Genomic DNA, 19395 nt, shown 5'->3' with positions numbered 1-19395 from the left:
AGTCATGTTCAGTAGTACTATGATTATCACCCTCTTCCACAAAAATAAATCTTGCTAAATTGAGTGGTTTTACATATGCAGAAAGTGAAGAAAAACTAAAGAGCCTCTTGATGAAGGTGAAAGAGGAGAGTGAAAAAGTTGGCTTAAAGCTCAACATTCAGAAAACTAAGATCATGGCATCTGGTCCCATCACTTCATGGGAAATAGATGGGGAAACAGTGGAAACAGTGTCAGACTTTATTTTTTTGGGCTCCAAAATCACTGCTGATGGTGATTGCAGCCATGAAATTAAAAGACGCTTACTCCTTGGAAGGAAGGTTATGGCCAACCTAGATAGCATATTTAAAAGCAGAGACATTACTTTGCCAACAAAAGTCCGTCTAGTCAAGGCTATGGTTTTTCCAGTAGTCATGTATGGATGTGAGAGTTGGACGGTGAAGAAAGCTGAGCACCGAAGAATTGATGCTTTTGAACTGTGGTGTTGGAGAAGACTCTTGAGAGTACCTTGGACTGCAAGGAGATCCAATCAATCCATCCTAAAAGAGATCAATCCTGGGTGTTCATTGGAAGGTCTGATGTTGAAGCTGAAACTCCAATACTTTGGCCACCTCATGCGAAAGGTTGACTCATTGGAAAAGACCCTAATGCTGGGTAGGATTGGGGGCGGGAGGAGAAGGGGATGACAGAGGATGAGATGGTTGGATGGCATCACCGACTCGATGGACATGGGTTTGGGTAGACTCCGGGAGTTGGTGATGGACAGAGAGGCCTGGCATGCTGCAATTCATGGGGTCGCAAAGAGTCGGACACGACTGAGCGACTGAACTGAACTGAACATATGCAGGATGAAAGAGGATATCCCTGGTGGCTCAGACAGTAAAGAATCTGTCTGCAATGCAAGATACCTGGGTTTGATCTCTGGGTCAGGAAGATCCCCTGGAGAAGGGCATGGTAACCCACTCCAGTGTCCTTGCCTGGAGAATCCCATGGACAGAGGGGCCTGACAGGCTACAGTCCATGGGATCACAAAGAGTCAGACATGACTGAATGACTAACACTTACACTTTCATGAGGAGAGCAAATCTGCAGCCTAAAGCCTCCTTTGCCTTCCGCAGACCTCAGAATTCCTTTTCTTGGGGATAAGTGGGGTTCCCACTGAAACTCCCTTTCTTTACTGTTGAGGACTTGGGAGGGAGACAAATTTCTACCAAGAGGACGTGGAACTTGGAATGAGAATGTAAATACTGTCAATGTCATTTATGATGATAGATTGAATGTTTATATAAAATACAGGTTTTTGTGGGCTTACCTGGGAACCTAACCTCCAGATATGACATAATGTCCATGGGAAGATATGTCCAGAGTTCTAGATAATTACACACTAGTACCTGATTGCATGTTGCAGCATACCTGCATAAAAAGGAGAACCAATTTCCTTGTCCAGGAAGTTGACAAAATTGATCAAAACTCATAGAGCTAAGCAGAAGCTGTTAAGTAGTATAAGAGATACGTATGCTAAGTTGCTTCAGTCTTGTCCAAACCTTTGCAACCCCATGGACTGAAGCCCGCCAGGCCCCTCTGTCCATGGGATTCTCCAGGCAAGAATACTGGAATGGGTTACCATTTCCTCCTCCAGGGTATCTCCCCAACCCAGGTACTGAACTCCCATCGCTTATGTCTCCTGCCTTGGCAGGCAGGAAGACCAGTGTAAGAGATATACATAAAATAATTCCTGATGTGGTTCTTCAAAAGTAAGGCTGCAAAAAAATTGACCTTCCCTTCTGCTTGTGCCAAAGCCTCACTGCACAGTATCCATCAGAGTGCCCCAGCAGATGATGATCATGTTTTAAGTATGCACTACATGTATGAATCAGTGTACCGATTTGAAAATGTGTATTTTAAAAACAATGAACATCTACTTGTATCTTATACTACACTAAGCTCTGTGAGGATAAGGCAAGGTTATTTCTGAAATAGGCAAGCAATCCAGCTGGAATAACTAAAGAACAAGACATGTATTAAAGGAAATTTTCAGAGAGGAGAAAAAAATTGGGAATGGAATAGGAAAAGCAAAAAAGGACAAGAGTAGGTAAAGAAAGGGGTAGCATGTTGGGGAAATAGGTCCAGAACGCTGCACAGGAGGGTCTTAGAGGCTGTTGGTGAGGAGGAAGCTTTTTTGTACTTTTCAGACTAATTTAAGAAATTTACAATTCTATGAAAATGCAGAGAATCCACAGCAAAAAAACTGTAGGTGCAAGGGTGTATAAAATCACTTCCGATTTCAAATAACATATTTTTAATAAAATTGTAAACTTATTTTGCTCAGTTAACAAAGATGGTCTTGTTTTCCGTGCAGATTAGATTAGGAGAGTGTAATCTTTTAATCTTTAGCTATGGTGAATTTAGTGAGGAAACTTTTTATATGCTTGTGGGGAAATCCTGGTGTTGTGCACTAGGAGGAAAAAAATCAAGTGTTTATCTACTAATCAATAATCAATCAATACATTCATTCATTCAGTAGGTATTTCTCGTCTGCTGCTGCTGCTGCTGCTAAGTCAATTCAGTTGTGTCTGACTCTACCACAGGCCAAATACTAAACCCTGAGGTAGAGGAGGGATTGAAAGATGACTGATATATAGTTCTAGCCTTCAAGAGGCTCATGGTCTGAGACAGAATTATAAACTGATCGCTGTCTTAAACTTTTCAGAATAACTGAAAAGTTTTGTCTTGTCAACAGAACAAGACTACAGTGGACATTTGTATGGAGTATGGTTGGGGCACAAAGGAGGGAGTAATTGTTTTGGTGCATGAGAGCTAAGTCACTTCGGTCATGTTCAACTCTTTGCGACGCCATGGATGTAGCCTGCCAGGCTCCTCTGTCCATGGGATTCTCCAGGCAAGAATACTGGACTGGTTTGCCATGCCTTTTTCCAGGGGCAATTATTGTGGAGAAGGTGGGCTTTCTGGAAAGATGTCGGAGAGGATCACTGAGATAACCTTACACACGGAGTGGGTATCTGTTAGATGACTAGGGGGTGGGGCAGGGGATGTCCAGGCAGATGAGTCCACAGGGAGAGCAGAGCTACGGCAAATACGGCAGAAGGGGAGCCATGCTGGTGCAGGGGAGGCATTGGGAGAGGCCAGATGACCACTAATAAGGAGCTCCAGCCTCTTCTAAAAGGCAAGAAGAGTTCCTGCATGGGTTCACGAGAACACGCATGTCAGAAAACTCCAGCAGCGATGTGTAGACTGGGTTAGAGGCAAGAGTGGCCACAGGTAGGTCAGTTTTGAGGCTACTGAAGCGTGCAGAGCAGAGATAAGGGAAAGTGAAAGTAAAAATCGCTCAGTTTTTTCCGACTTTTTGCAACCCCGTGGACTATACAGTCCATAGAAATCTCCAGGCCAGAATACTGGAGTGGGTAGCCTTTCAGGATAAGGGGCTCTGTTCTAAAGCCCTACCACTCAGGATACAGATGATGGGGGTGTGGGGGTGGGGTATAGGGTGGCACGAGGCAAAGGTCCCGAGGAGAGAGACTGTAGGACTTGGTGACCGAGAGAATAAGGTGGCGGCAGGGCTGGCTATCCATGGCTCTTCTTTAGTGAGAGTGGTTCAGTGCCGGTGGTCAGCTAGTCTGACCTGTAGAGGGTATGTTTTCCTGTTTGTTTTGTTTGCTCTGCTCTTAATAATGATCACCGTGACTTAAAAATAAAGAAGAAAATGTCATACCTCGTAACTTTGACTGCAAGTCACGTGTTCCTGGCTCTTTAGGCAAAACTTTATGAGAAATTTGTTTCCAAGGAAACAGAAAAGATAGTCCTCTACGGAATAAGGAATGAAGGTGAACATGCAGTTTGTGGGATGAAAACTGTGATGCCTCCAGGTCTTTGGAGGTACATGGGCAAAACACTTGATTCCTGGGATCTCCTACACCCCTGTACCCCTCACCCCTGTTTTGCTTTGCCTCTTTTTCCTCTAGACTCTGTTTGTCATCATTGGCCTCTTGACCGGCTGCTATTTTTGCTGCTGTCTGTGCTGTTGTTGCAACTGCTGCTGTGGACGCTGCTGGACTAAGTCATCGATGCCAGAAGAGGACTTCTTCGTGTCTCCAGAGGATCTTGAGGAGCAGATCAAGACCGACATAGAAAAAGGTGGAGTGAGATGAGAATAGAGTAGTGGGTGTCCCTTCACGTGCCTGGCCAAGCACCAGGTCCCATGGTGATGGTCATTGCCAAAGTGAGAGAGATGCAACAACCAAACCAGGGGAAGAATCCCACAGACTTTTTCCTTTGGTACCTGTTTTGAGGAAGATAAGAGGAATTCATCTTCACCAGTCACAGAAAAAAGCACAAACTGACACTGAAAGAAGTCATGAGATACGCTGATCACAAAGCAAAGGTTCATAGTCACATTATGAGAGAGTGAATCACGGATCCAGGGAGGTTGAGTGGGAATCCCAGGGGTAGGACAGTCAAGGTAGATATTTATCCCAGGAAAAGCACTTCAGTCTGTTAGTTTAGGTTCATGCTGTGCTCAGTCGTGTCTGGCTTGGACTATAGGCCACCAGGCTCCTCTGTCCATGGGATTCTCCAAGCAGGAATACTGGAGTGGGTTGTCATGCCCTCCTCCAAGGTATCTTCCTGATCCAGGTGTCAAACCCATCTCCTGTGTCACAGGCAGATTCTTTACCACTGAGCCATCAGGGAAGCCCTATTATGTTAGGATCTCTATTCAAATAGAAGGGAATGGACATCAAGAGAAGTCAGCAGCCCTTGACTTTTCTTCTTTTTGATTACTTTGAAAATGCATTTGGGTAAAACTGATGGAGGGCAGCCTTCCCTGGAAATTTGGCTTCCTTCATATCCACACATTCAGAGCTAGCTTCGCATCAGCATCAAGCATGTCATCCTACAAATGGGACTGTTCGCTAAGCCACCTCCATGCGTTTATCAGTGTGCATGCATGGCCATGATATATTCCTTGATTCTTCAAGTTCACTCATTGAACAAAAACATGTAAAGAAAGGTAAAATCTCGTAGAATTCACAACATCAGGAATACTCCATACTCGCTGAGAAATCCTTTGTTTAAACAAACTGGAGTCAAACCTGCCATTGTCCTCTCTGTCTTGTAGCCATAATGCCACTGTTGTTTTCTCCTGCAGAATGGATCATTATTCTAGATAATAGGCTTTATCACTAAGTCACAGAGAAGCCTGGAAATAAAAGAATTACTTGATAATTCAGGTAGTGATACCTGGAGGGCATGGCAACCCACTCCAGTATTCTTCCCTGGAGAATTCCACGGACAGAAGAGCCTGGCGGGCTACAGTCCGTGGGGTTGCAAAGAATCAGACATGACTGAAGAAACTGAGTAAGCACTCGGATAATGATGAACGATGCACTTCTGTGGACTGATTCTTTTGATGACAATGAAGCACAAATTCCATGACATGAGACAGAGCAGAAACTGTTTAAAGGTTTCAAAGTACTTTTAATTCCCTATCAAATGTGATGCTAAGTAATATCCAATTATTACCCACCCTGACTCCAACTTAAAGGAGTCATGTGAACTTGGCTTGGTCTCACACCATCTCAGGGTTGGGATATCAGAAGGGATGTTTATGCCAGCTGTGACTCCTCCCTATGGGAACCAGTGGGTGACCAGTGTGGCAGATGGGGTTTGCTCCTAACACTTTTTATTACTGCCCCTGCGGCCAAATTGTAGGCCCATGGTGAAACACAATTACAACTTACTTTTGCTTAATTTGGGATACAAAAGGACACATATTTAATGGGGCATACATACCAAAAAAGAGCAAGCAAGCTATATTACTTGTGAATAGGTTAAACAGAAATATATATGTGTAAACTCTTCTTCAGGAAAGAGACAGGGACTTTGGCATAACTTGCTTAAGAATGATGAGCCCAGTGGACTTCCTTGCTGGTCCAGTGGTTAAGACTTCATGTTCCCAGTGCATGGGACACAGGTTCGATCCCTGGTTGGGGAACTAAGATCCTCCATGGGTATGAAGATGATGAGACCAATGCATTTTTCGTATCTGCTCTTTGGAGGGAGATAAACTGACATTCAGCCCTGCCCATCAACCAAAAATTGGATTAAGGAATTACTGAGCATGATCCCACCCATCAGAACAAGACCCAGTTTCCCCCACAGTCAGTCTCTCCCATCAGGAAGTTTCCATAAGCCTCTTATCCATCAGAAGGCCAACAGAATGAAAACCATAATCACAGAAAACTAACCGAGCTGATCACACGGACCAGAGCCTTTCCTAACTCAATGAAACTATAAGCCATGCCATGTAGGGCCACCCAAGACGGATGGGTCATGGCAGAGAGTTCTGACAAAACGTGGTCCACTGGAGAAGGGAATGGCAAACCACTTCCATATACTTGCCTTGAGAACCCCATGAACAGTATGAAAAGGCAAAAAGATAGGACACTGAATGATAAAGTCCCCACGTCAGTAGGTACCCAATATGCTACTGGAGAACAGTGGAGAAATAACTTTGGAAAGAAAGAAGAGACGGAGCCAAAACAAAAACACCCAGTTGTGGATGTGACCAGTGATGGAAGTAAATTCTGAAGCTGTAAAGAGCAATATTGCATAGGAACCTGGAATGTTAGGTCCATGAATCAAGGCAAATTGGAAGTGGTCAAACAGGAGATGGCAAGAGTGAACATCGACATTTTAGGAATCAGCAAACTAAAATGAACTGGAATTGGTGAATTTAACTCAGATGACCATTATATCTACTACTGTGGGCAAGAATCCCTTAGAAGAAATGGAGTAGCCCTCATAGTCAGCAAAAGAGTCTGAAATGCAGTACTTGGATTCAGTCTCAAAAACAACAGAATGATCTCTGTTGGTTTCCAAGGCAAACCATTCAATATCACAGTCTATGCCCTGACCAGTAATGCTGAAGAAGCTGAAGTTGAATGGTTCTATGAAGACCTACAAGACCTTCTAGAACTATACCCAAAAAAGATGCCCTTTTCATCATAGGGGACTGGAATGCAAAAGTAGGAAGTCAAGAAACACCTGGAGCAACAGGCAAATTTGGCCTTGGAGTACAGAATGAAGCAGGGCAAAGGCTAACAGAGTTTTGCCAAGAGCACACACTGGTCATAGCAAACACCCTCTTCCAACAACAACAAGAGAAGACTCTACACATGGACATCACCAGATGGTCAATATTGAATCAGATTGATTATATTCTTTGTAGCCAAAGATGGAGAAGTTCTATACAGCCAGCAAAAACAAGATCGGGAGCTGACTGTGGCTCAGATCATGAACTCCTGATTGCCAAATTCAGACTTAAATTGAAGAAAGTAGGGAAAACCACTAGACCATTCAGGTATGACCTAAATCAAATCCCTTACAATTATAGTATGGAAGTGAGAAATAGATTCAAGGGATCAGATCTGCTAAACAGAATGACTGAAGAACTATGGTCATAGGTTCATGACATTGTACAGCAGGCAGTGATCAAGACCATTTCCAAGAAAAAGAAATGCAAAAAGGCAAAATGGTTGTCTGAGGAGGCCTTACATATAGCTGAGAAAAGAAGAGAAGCTAAAGGCAAAGGAGAAAAGGAAAGATATACCTATCTGAATGCCGAGTTCCAAAGAATCGCAAGGAGAGATAAGAAAGCCTTCCTCAGTGATCAGTGCAGAGAAATAGAGGAAAACAATAGAATGAGAAAGAGTAGAAATCTCTTCAAGAAAATTAGAGATACCAAGGGAACATTTCATGCAAAGATGGGCACAAAAAGGAGAGCAATGGTAGGGACCTAACAGAAGCAGTAGATACTAAGAAGAGGTGGCAAGAATACACAGAAGAACTGTACAAAAAAGATCTTCATGACCCAGATAACCACAATGGTGTGATCACTCACCTAGAGCCAGACATCCTGGAATGTGAAGTCAAGTGGGCCTTAGGAAGCATCACTACGAACAAAGCTAGTGGAGGTGATGGAATTCCAGTTGAGCTATTTCAAATTCTAAAAGATAATGCTGTGAAAGTGCTGCCCTCAATATGCCAGCAAATTTGGAAAACTCAGCGGTGGCCACAGGACTGGGAAAGGTCAGTTTTCATTCCAATCCCAAAGAAAGGCAATGCCAAAGAATGTTCAAACTACCACACAATTGTACTTATCTCACACACTAGCAAAGTAATGCTCAAAATTCTCCAAGCCAGGCTTCAACAGTATGTGAACTGTGAACTTCCAGATGTTCAAACTGGATTTAGAAAAGGCAGAGGAACCAGGGATCAAATTGCTAACATCTGTTAGATCATCAAAAAAGCAAGAGAGTTTCAGAAAAACATCTACTTCTGTTTTATTGACTACGCCAAAGCCTTTGACTGTGTGGATCACAACAAAGTGTGGAAAATTCTTAAAGAGGTGGGAATATCAGACCCCCTGACCTGCCTCCTAAGAAACCTGTATGCAGGTCAGGAAGCAACAGTTAGAACTGGACATGGAACAACAGACTGGTTCCAAATCGGGAAAGGAGTACATTCAGGCTGTATATTGTCACCCTGCTTATTTAACTTATATGCAGAGTAGGTCATGTGAAATGCTGGGCTGGATGAAGCACAAGCTGGAATCAACAAAACCGGGAGAAATATCAATAACCTCAGATATGCAGATGACACCACCCTTATGGAAAGCAAAAAGGAACTAAAGAGCCTCTTGATGAAAATGAAAGAGCAGAGTGAAAAAGTTGGCTTAAAGCTCAACATTCAGAAAACTAAGATCATGGCATCTGGTCCCATCACTTCATGGCAAACAATGTTTATGGAAACAATGGAAACAGTGACAGACTTTATTTTTTGGGCTCCAAAATCACTGCAGGTGGTGACTGCAGCCATGGAATTAAAAGATGCTTGCTCCTTGGAAGAAAAGCTATGACCAACCTAGATAGCATATTAAAAAGCAGAGACATTACTTTGCCAACAAAGGTCCATCTAGTCAAAGCTATGGTTTTTCCAGTAGTCATGTATGGATGTGAGAGTTGGACTATAAAGAAAGCTGAGCACCAAAGAATTGATGCTTTTGAACTGTGGCATTGGAGAAGACTCCCGAGAGTCCCTTGGACTGCAAGGAGATCCAACCAGTCCATCCTAAAGGAAATCAGTCCTGAATATTCATTGGAAGGACTGATGTTGAAGCTGAAACTCCCATACTTTGGCTACCTGATACAAAGAACTGACTCATTTGAAAAGACCCTGATGCTGGGAAAGATTGAAGGCAGGAGGAGAAGGGGACAACAGAGGATGAGATGGTTGGATGGCATCACCGACTCAATGGACACGGGTTTGAGTAAGCTCCGGGAGTTGTTGATGGACAGGGAAGACTGGCGTGCTACAGTCCATGAGGTTGCAAAGATTCAGACCCGACTGAGTGACTGAAAAGAACTGAAAACTGACATTAGGTCATGTCAGGGGTCACTGGGATCTCCTATAATATCCATCAACCCAGTCCGTCACTGGCAGAGAACAGGAAGGAACAGTGCCACAGGAGAGCACTGTCATTGTCAGCCAGTGTGTCATCCTTATCTTTTTCTTTATAGCGTGGAAACCAAAACTAGGTGAGTTAAATCTAGATATCACAAATCCAGTGTTTCACTCTTCTCTGAAGAGCCACGGAGTCTTTCCTTTTTAAATTAGACAAAAGCTCCACCCAGTCATTTCAGTGGACCTTCTCTGTAGAAGATTTCCTTTCTGGAACAGAAACACATACTCAGTGCCAAATTCCACCCAGGTTTCCTTCCTACAGAGTTGTTGGTGATGAATTTATGTTCCGCTCACTGTCCTCAGTTCTGACACTCCAGAGCTACCAATTCCATTGCAAAGGTCAGATTACAGACTAAGTAAATCATGAACCCATTTGACTGTGTTACTATAAGCCTTAACCAAAAGGAAAAGCTCTATCCTATTCTTAAATATTTTAATGCACAATTATCTTAGGTTTTCGAGGGCCAGAAGCTTAACTCAATTTGTACAGTCCTTTTGAAGAAAAAAACAGAAAGTTACAAATACAAAATTAGATCTGAAAGTGAATATTTATCATGAAAAAAAGAAATTGCAAGGCTTAAAAACTCATAAACATCTTAAATGTCACAAATTTTGAAAAATAGCAATAGTTTAATTAACTGCCTGGCACACCTTTATAATACTCCCTGCTATACTTTCTGGGTACATTTTCTTTCATTGCCTCTTTATTTAATAGCAATTTCATTAACATCATTTACTGTGGGGCAATAGAAAAATTATTGTCTTTCCTCTAGCATATCTGTTCAAAATTTGTTTTTTATTATTGATAGATTAGAAAAATTTCAGTTTTACATCTCATTATTGATAATATTGTCTAACGTTTTAAGGATGTTGTCAAATTTAAGAAAACTCCTAACCACCTTATTTCATATATAAGATGTAAAATTTGGAAGAATTTTTCTACAGACCAAGTTTGAATACACATTTGAAACCCTGTTGCCCCTCCATCACCCAATGCTTCCAGGGTCAGAGCACACTGGACACATTCATAGAGTATGACACCATGTCTGGTGTGGATCTTCAAGTCTCTTAAGCAATTAAACTGGGATGTTGAGTTCCAGAAGTTATCTCTAAGGCCACTCCTATGCCAGTATGGCTAGCAGTAATTATACACAGAGTTGCTACAAACCACGAAAACATACCCCACAGTTTCTGGTCAAGAGTAGTGGTACAGGGTGGCATTTGCTAGTAAAGAAGAGAGATTTACTTGGGTTATTGTGTCTGTTTCATCCATGTAAAAGGGTGTAACCCAACTTCTATCCTTAAGAAATAAAGGAAGGAAGTTCGAAACAGTGGCATCTTCAGTAGTCTCTGCAAACTTTAGAACTGGTAGACTGATTCCCATCTCTTTCTCAAAATCAAAATAAAATCCCAGTGGGTCTCTAGAAACACAGGAGAATTCTATTATTCTTATTAATCAACTAGGAGCAAAGAGAAGAGAGACAGTATCTTGGGGGTTGCCCATCCCTCCTTTTTGTCTTGGAAAATTTAAAGCTTGAAAGATAAAGATAATGGATATCACAAATTAGAAGTTCTACTTTGTGAAATTTTGAGCACTATATGTAAAACAAGCCCATCTAGACCCTATATTCCTCTGTTAGATGAAGGATACAATGAAGTCAGAATTCTACCAGCCAAGAGGGCTGCAGAGGCCATCCTGAGACAGAACACCTTTCCCTAGGCCTGCGTGTATGTGTGTGTGCGTGTGTGTGTGTGTGAAAGAGAGACAGAGACAGAGAGAGAGGAAGGAAGGAAAGAAGAGAGGAAGGAAGGAAAGAAGAGAGGAAGGAGGTATAGAAACAAGAGCATAAATGGAAACCTAGCATCGCTGAATACCCTGGCAAAGAGAACCAAAAATACAAAAGATAAAATCAGTTTTTTTTTTTCCCAAGCACTGGTCCAAAAACGACCAATCAAAACTCTAAAATTTCCTTGTGGAGTCATAATTTCCCTATTTTTTTTTTTAAGGCGAGGGAATAAGGTATTTAAGGGAGAATATGTTATAGTGTGCTGACCTTGGATCTAAAAACGTGAGAGTCAGTGCAGAGAAAAATCTGTTGACTGCTTAACTGCTCCTGCCAGTCATCTGGATGAAGCCCAAATAAATTCACAGCCACTGAGCTGAAGAGGCCATATGGCTTGTAATTAGACTCACTCTCAGCCAAAATACTGAGACATTTATTACATTTAATGTTCAGCATTCATTGCACTTTACTGACCAGTAAAAGGGCACCAAGGAAGAGATTAAATTCATCCTTCCTCTTTTCACCAATCCCACTGAATCCCCTTCCTAATCATCCCCCAATCCAAAGGATCTGATTTCTAAAAATAATTTATGGAAAATAACTGTGGTAACTAGTCCAAAGCCCTTTGCTGATAAAGACTCTGCCTGCAATGAGGAAGACCCAGGTTCAATCTCTGGGTCAGGAAGATCCCCTGGAGAGGGAATGGCTACCCATTCCATTTCTTGCCTGGAGAATCCCATGAACAGAGGAGCCTGGCTGACTATAGTCCACGGAGTTGCAATGAATAGGACATGACTGAGCAGCTGACACTTTCCCTTTCTATATGAAAATATCAAGTAAGCATCACCGAGGCCTGGGCCTGGGGAGCAGGACAAATGAGTCAGCTCAGAATACTGCCCTAGAAGCAGTTCAAAGTGGAGCCAAGGCTTCTTCAAAGTTTGCCTGCTAAGGCTCAGTGAGCAAATTTACTTGACAGGTTTATCAAGATAGTCTTTCAACCACAAACATTTATTGAGCACTTTTTGCTAGGGGCTAGAGCAAAGAAAGACACCATCCCTGCGGTCTTAGACCTGACAGTCTAGCAGAGGAGATGGGAAGACAAACAGTGAAGAAATAATCCCACAATGAGCTAGTTAACTTAGAGGTACAGTAAGTCTGCCAGAGGAGAAGCATGGGGGCTGTGACGGTGAACACTAGGGGGCCTGAGCTGGATGCAGGTGAGGACTGCTTCCCAGAGGGAGTGACATGTAAAGCTGAAAACTTTAAGGAGGAGGAGGAGTTAAGGGGTAGGAGATTATGGGGATGGAGAATCCTAGAAGAGAGGAATCCTTTTTTTTTTTTTCAAGTATTTTATTTAAAAAATCTATTTATTTATTTGGCTGTGGATCTTGTAGTTGCAGCACACAGGCTTAGTTGCCCCCAGGCATGTGGGATCTTAGTTTCCTGCATCCCCTGCAATGGAAGGTGGATTCTTAGCTACTGGACCACCAAGGAAGTCCCAGAAGGGAGGAATCTTGATACTGGCACAGTGTCTGGCACACAATCTCCCTGTATCCTGTGGACAAGAGGGTAAATGGAGCTCTAGATGCTGGGCAAGACGGGGATAGTCATATTAGGCTGTTCTATTGCATAATTTTTATCAAGAAATAGAATGAAGTAGAAGCTATGCAGAGATCATATTTGCAAATAACCCCAAACTGGGATACATCCAAACAAGGGCTCATACCATCAAAGTGAAATGTGATAGGCAGAAAACAGCTGGAATCCCAGAAAGTTTCCTAGACAAGAGCAAGAACCATAGGATTTAACTAGGAAGACGAGAGAGGGAGTTGAGAGAAAACCCAGAAGGTTCTGGGGAAGAAAAGCAAAAAGGTGGTATCAGTAGCTCAGTCATGTCTGACTCTGTGACCCCATGAACTGTAGCCCACCAGGCTCCTCTGTCCATGGAATTCTCCAGGCAAGAATACTGGAGTGGGTAGCCATTCCCTTTTCCAGGGGATCTTCCCAACCCAGGGATTGAACCTGGAGGTGAAATATTATTATTCAACCTTAAAAAGGAATGAACTACTGAAAAACACTATAGGGTAAATGAACCCGGAAACATTATGCTAAGCGAAAGAAGCCAGACGCAAAAGGACAAATACAGTATAACCCCATCTACATGAAATACCCAGATAGGTAAATTCATAGAGGCAGAAAGCACATTGGTGGTTTCCAGGGCCTGGGTTGCGGGGTGGGGGAGAGGGGGAGAGGAGGAACAGGTAACAATTGCCTAGTATGTACTGGGTTTCATTTGGGGGTACTGTTTTGCAACTAGATAGAAGCAGTGAATTATATATTTAGTATATTGTGAATGTACTAACTTGTTCACATTAAATTGGTTAATTTTATGTTATGTGAATCTCACTTCAATTAAATCTCTGTAGTAGAGGAGAGAGGTATACCAAGAGTTGACTACAGAAAGAAGCTAAACATCCCTTCTTTAGAAAAGGAGAAGGTTCTTTGTTTCCTGCAAATTCACCCATGAGGCAAGGAGCAGAGGATACCACAAAGCATCAATATTCACAAGTGTGGGGAAATGGGAAAGTTGATCATCGGCCTTTATGCCAGCTACCTCGAGAACAGTACATTGTTAGTGGCGAAGACAGGAAAGGGCTTTGAATCAGACAGTCCCATTTCAAGCCCCAACTCTGTTAGTTACTGATAGAGATTTGGGGGGTAATTCACTTAACTATTTCATCTGTTATTGTTTCTACTTATCCAGCATATACAAGCAAATATTCAGTTCAGTTCAGTTCAGTTCAGTCGCTCAGTCGTGTCTGACTCTTTGCGACCCCATGAATTGCAGCACGCCAGGCCTCTCTGTCCATCGCCAACTCCTGGACTTTACCCAAACCCATGTCCATCAAGTCGGTGATGCCATCCAACCATCTCATCCTCTGCAGTCCCCTTCTCCTCCTGCCCCCAATACTACCCAGCATTAGGGTCTTTTCCAATGAGTCAACTCTTCGCATGAGGTCGCCCAAGTATTGGAGTTTCAGCTTCAACATCAGTCCTTCCAATGAACACCCAGGATTGATCTCCTTCAGGATGGATTGATTGGACCTCCTTGCAGTCCAAGGGACTCTCAAGAGTCTTCTCCAACACCACAGTTCAAAAGCATCAATTCTGCAGCGCTCAGCTTTCTTCACCGTCCAACTCTCACATCCATACATGACCACTGGAAAAACCATAGCCTGGACTAGACGGACTTTTGTTGGCAAAGTAATGTCTCTGCTTTTAAATATGCTATCTAGGTTGGCCATAACCTTCCTTCCAAGGAGTAAGCGTCTTTTAATTTCATGGCTGCAATCACCATCAGTAGTGATTTTGGAGCCCCAAAAAATAAAGTCTGACACTGTTTCCACTGTTTCCCCATCTATTTCCCATGAAGTGATGGGACCAGATGCCATGATCTTAGTTTTCTGAATGTTGAGCTTTAAGCCAACTTTTTCACTCTCTTCTTTCACTTTCATCAAGAGGCTCTTTAGTTCTTCTTCACTTTCTGCCATAAGGGTGGTGTCATCTGCATATCTGAGGTTATTGATATTTCTCCCTGCAATCTTGATTCCCGCTTGTGTTTCTTCCAGCCCAGCGTTTCTCATGATGTACTCTGCATAGAAGTTAAATAAGCAGGGTGACAGTATACAGCCTTGACGTACTCCTTTTCCTATTTGGAACCAGTCTGTTGTTCCATGTCCAGTTCTAACTGTTGCTTCCTGACCTGCATACATGTTTCTCAAGAGACAGGTCAGATGGTCTGGTATTCCCATCTCTTTCAGAATTTTCCACAGTTTATTGTGATCCACACAGTCAAAGGCTTTGGTGTAGTCAATAAAACAGAAATAGATGTTTTTCTGGAACTCTTTTGCTTTTTCGATGATCCAGCAGATGTTGGCAATTTGATCTCTGGTTCCTCTGCCTTTTCTAAAACCAGCTTGAACATCTGGAAGTTCACGGTTCACGGATTGCTGAAGCCTGGCTTGGAGAATTTTGAGCATTACTTTACTAGCATGTGAGATGAGTGCAATTGTGCGGTAGTTTGAGCATTCTTTGGCATTGCCTTTCTTTGGGATTGGAATGAAAACTGACCTTTTCCAGTCCTGTGGCCACTGCTGAGTTTTCCAAATTTGCTGGCATATCAAGTGCAGCACTTTCACAGCATCATCTTTCAGGATTTGAAATAGCTCAACTGGAATTCCATCATCTCTGCCAGCTTTGTTTGTAGTGATGCTTCCTAAGGCCCACTTGACTTCACATTCCAGGATGTCTGGCTCTAGGTGAGTGATCACACTATCGTGATTATCTGGGTCATGAACATCTTTTTTGTATAGTTCTTCTGTGTATTCTTGCCACCTCTTCTTAATATATTCTGCTTCTGTTAGGTTCATACCATTTCTGTCCTTTATTGAGCCTATCTTTGCATGAAATGTTCCTTTGGTATCTCTAATTTTCTTGAAGAGATCTCTAGTCTTTCCCAATCTGTTGTTTTCCTCTATTTCTTTGCACTGATCACTGAGGAAGGCTTTCTTAACTCTCCTTACTATTCTTTGGAACTCTGCATTCAAATGGGAATATCTTTCATTTTCTTCTTCGCTTTTCGCTTCTCTTCTCTTTCCAGCTATCTGTAAGGCCTCCTCAGACAGCCATTTTGCTTTTTTGCATTTCTTTTCCATGGGGATGGTCTTGATCCCTGTCTCCTGTACAATGTCATGAACCTCTGTCCACAGTTCATCAGGCACTCTGTCTATCAGATCTAGTCCCTTAAATCTATTTGTCACTTGTACTGTATACTAATAGACCTGATTATTGCCATTATCTTTAAGTTCTTTGTTTGCTGTTCCCTCTTCAGAGGTAACTGCTATCTTAAATCATTCATGATCATTTTCCTTTTTAAGTCTCAGTCTTATTGAGATATTTACTTGACATACAACACGGTATGAGTTTGAGGTGTCAGTGCAGGGTTTTGATGCCTTTCGGGGTCTGATTTAGCCTTTCGTTGTTTCTACTGGCTCTTACCCAGTGTTTACTGTTTCTAACTTCCACTCACTCTCACCCTCTTCTCTCAGTCTCTCTCCTTCTCTTTCTCCCTATCTCTCCTTACCTTTTTTAACTATGAGTTTGTTTCTTGCAATTTGTGGGGGATTCTTTAAGGCTTGGGTTGCAGGTTGGGGTCATTCACTTCTGCGCGGTGCTTTTGCACTGGACCATTTTAAACTAAATTTTCAGCTTGAGATTTCTTGGAACACATAGGTATTATAAACTTGGCCTGACAAATTGTGTGCTCACTGACTTGCCAATAGACATTTTTAAAAAGGCTCTTCCCTGCTTCACAAAAACTCAAGACCAGCACATTTCCTTGCAGATTTAGGAGTATGGTGATTTAGACACCACATAATCATTCAGGGTACTAGCTTTTTGTGAACTTAAGCTTCCCTGTTGGCCCAGAAGGTAAACAATCCACCTGCCAATCCAGGAGACCTAGATTTGATCCCTGGGTTGGAAAGATCCCCTGGAGTAGGAAATGGCAACCCACTCCAGTATTCTTGCCTGGAAAATCCCATGGACAGAGGAGCCGGGTGAGCTACAGTCCATGGGGTTGCAGAGTCGGACACAACTGAGCAACTAACATTTCACCTTTACTTTTGTGGACAACTTCCTATTAGACTCCTCACCTAAGCAAGCTCTGGGTTTTGACCTCTCTCCCAACCAGGGCCATATTTGCAATTGTCCACTGCACAACTTTGGGAGGTACTTTCATGTAGACTTACATGTAGTCTATATGACATGAGTGGTGGCCCTGTCCTCATGCCCACAAAATGGTAAAAACTAAAGCTCAAGTTTATTCGTTTTAGAAAATTGCCTTGAGGTGAAAGTTGCATTTAGTGCTTTGGTTTTAAAATTTTATAACTGATAGAACTTAAATGAACAAAGACAATATAAATCCTCCCTTTTGAAGGCTTTTAAAAGGTATGATCCTCAATATTTCAGGAATTGAATTGGTTTGCCAATCATTACTTCAAGAAAAATATCTACCATTTGCCCCTGTTAAAGGAAACATAACATGCTAAGAGGGTGCTTATTGGTTTTCTTTGTTTATTTTTAGATATGGACTTCCCAGTTGTTCTCCAGCCCACAAATGCAGATGAGAAAACACAGCTAATCAGAGAAGAACCTCGAAGTTATTGTACAGACTCTTAATATTGAGCTCACTGAGGGTCCACAGTACTTCCTCTTGGTTCAGCCATGTCTCCAGGTGGTCTTGTTGGGGGAGGGGAGGGGACATGAAATGCTGTGAACTTTTCCACATTTGTATTTTATTTTTAGGTTAAGGAAAGATGACTGCTACATAATTTTCTCAGTATGCAGATTCACTCTTTGAGTAGAATTCCTAATGGAAACACATATTCCATTTGATGAATAAAGGCTTAAAGAGTTGTTTTATGCTCCTTGCCTGAGGTAAGACAGTGGCATTGGACAGGCTTTTCGAGCCTCCCCTTTATATAAGCCAGACCTCAGTCCTTATAGACTAAAGTTGTATTCTGAAACCAAAGCCACTTGTCATCTATTTAACTAAATGCAGTATTCACATCTGCCTTTAAATATCATCAGCAAAACATACATGAGAATTTAAGAGTAATTTCTTGTGTGTGTAGAGATTTTTCCTGTCATATACAATATGGCCACAGAAATATTTCAAGAAGCAGGAAGAAATTATTAGGTAAAGACAAATCATATTAAAGTATAGTTTTGAAAGATTACAAATTATCACTTACTGAAAACTAACAAAACCAGGAAGAAAGAAGTTTTCTGTGTACTTTCAGATGGGCACAAAAACAAAAACAGAACTTAAGCCTGGTGAAATGTTGTAAATGATCCCAAAAAATCATTCTGGGCACAAAACAGCCCCAAACAATGTGTTTGACAATTTTAAGTTAAAATATTTTTTGTCCAACAGGCTTAGATTAGCCACACTAAGAAAAAGAAACACATGAGGTAAAGGACACAATTCTAAATTCTGTAATTTAAATTCAAAGGCATATCACTTATCCCATTTTCAGCTGGATTAATAACAGTGACCAGAAAATACTGCCCATGTTGAACATCTATGCTCAGAGGTCATCTCTGCATTTACTTGATTCTTATTTTTATCAGGTGGTAGAAGCCATACGCTATTTCTAAAACAGTAAGCAGCAAGTGTTTGTTTTTTCCAGATCTTCCTTAGTTCTTAATGTAATGTTGCATTTTTCAAGATCTTGTTATGTTTTTACATAATATTGCATGAAATGCCATTTCCTTTTTTCTTTGTTTCTTATTCTACACCCCCTCCAGCAAACTACAGTTAATTAAAGTTAAATATACATTGTAAGTGAGAATTGGTGTTATAGCTCTGACAGTTCTGACATAATTAAAACTCTAACTCTTGTGTTACTGGAATTTTTTTTTAATCAACATAATTAAGTACAAAGGGCCCCGGTTTGAAATTTAAGGACCCGGTTCTAACTAAGCACTCACAAACTAGCCCTGTGACCAAGTGAGATAAGAATGATACAGCTAATCTCTCTATGACTCTGTTTTCATATCTTCTCTGTTTACCTTCCAAATTGTTGCAAGACCAAGTGAAATAGCTGACATGAAAGAACTCCAAAAAGTCAAGTATTTAACAAGTTTAAGATGGTTTTATGAGTTTGTATATGTTGATAAACAGAGACAAATGTGATGAGACTTCTGTATATAAACTCTCTCACCCAACAAGACCCATGAAAATACCCAATACTAACTGCCCAGTGATGAGCAGGTGCTCAGAACTGTACTCAACACATGAGTAACTTTCCATTTGAAGGGAACAGTGAGATGAACAGCCCCACCAGTGAGTACTTGGAGCCACTACTTTTCCTTCCCGAGGACTCTAAGCAAAAGAGCAGTCCTGCTGTTGAATGGTAACTTGCTGCTGCTGCTGGCAAGTCGCTTCAGTCGTGTCCGACTCTGTGCAACCCCACAGACGGCAGCCTACCAGGCTCCTCTGGCCCTGGGA

The 19395-nt window shown here is 41.9% G+C and overlaps 2 protein-coding genes across 11 annotated transcripts in view; one reads left to right on the top strand and one right to left on the bottom strand.

Annotated features, from left to right (window-relative positions):
- DNAJC5B (DnaJ heat shock protein family (Hsp40) member C5 beta) overlaps nt 1-18791 on the top strand; it is a 97566-nt gene extending 78775 nt beyond the window's left edge. For all 8 annotated transcript variants that reach the window (XM_081503311.1, XM_081503307.1, XM_081503314.1 and 5 more), the window contains 2 exons: nt 3978-4149; nt 17467-18791. In XM_081503311.1, the coding sequence (XP_081359437.1) occupies nt 3978-4149; nt 17467-17561 (267 nt within the window). In that variant the 3' untranslated portion in view covers nt 17562-18791. The remainder of the gene's footprint in view (nt 1-3977; nt 4150-17466) is intronic.
- Nucleotides 1-19395, bottom strand: part of PDE7A (phosphodiesterase 7A) — a 600339-nt gene that overhangs the window by 333529 nt on the left and 247415 nt on the right. The window lies entirely within an intron of this gene.

The sequence above is a fragment of the Giraffa tippelskirchi genome, chromosome 6, assembly GCF_054371585.1.
Source record: "Giraffa tippelskirchi isolate mGirTip1 chromosome 6, T2T-mGirTip1v1.2.pri, whole genome shotgun sequence".
NCBI lineage: Eukaryota > Metazoa > Chordata > Mammalia > Artiodactyla > Giraffidae > Giraffa > Giraffa tippelskirchi.
The sequence above is the reverse complement of the archived record's forward strand: the minus strand, read 5'-3'. Positions and strand labels throughout refer to the sequence as shown.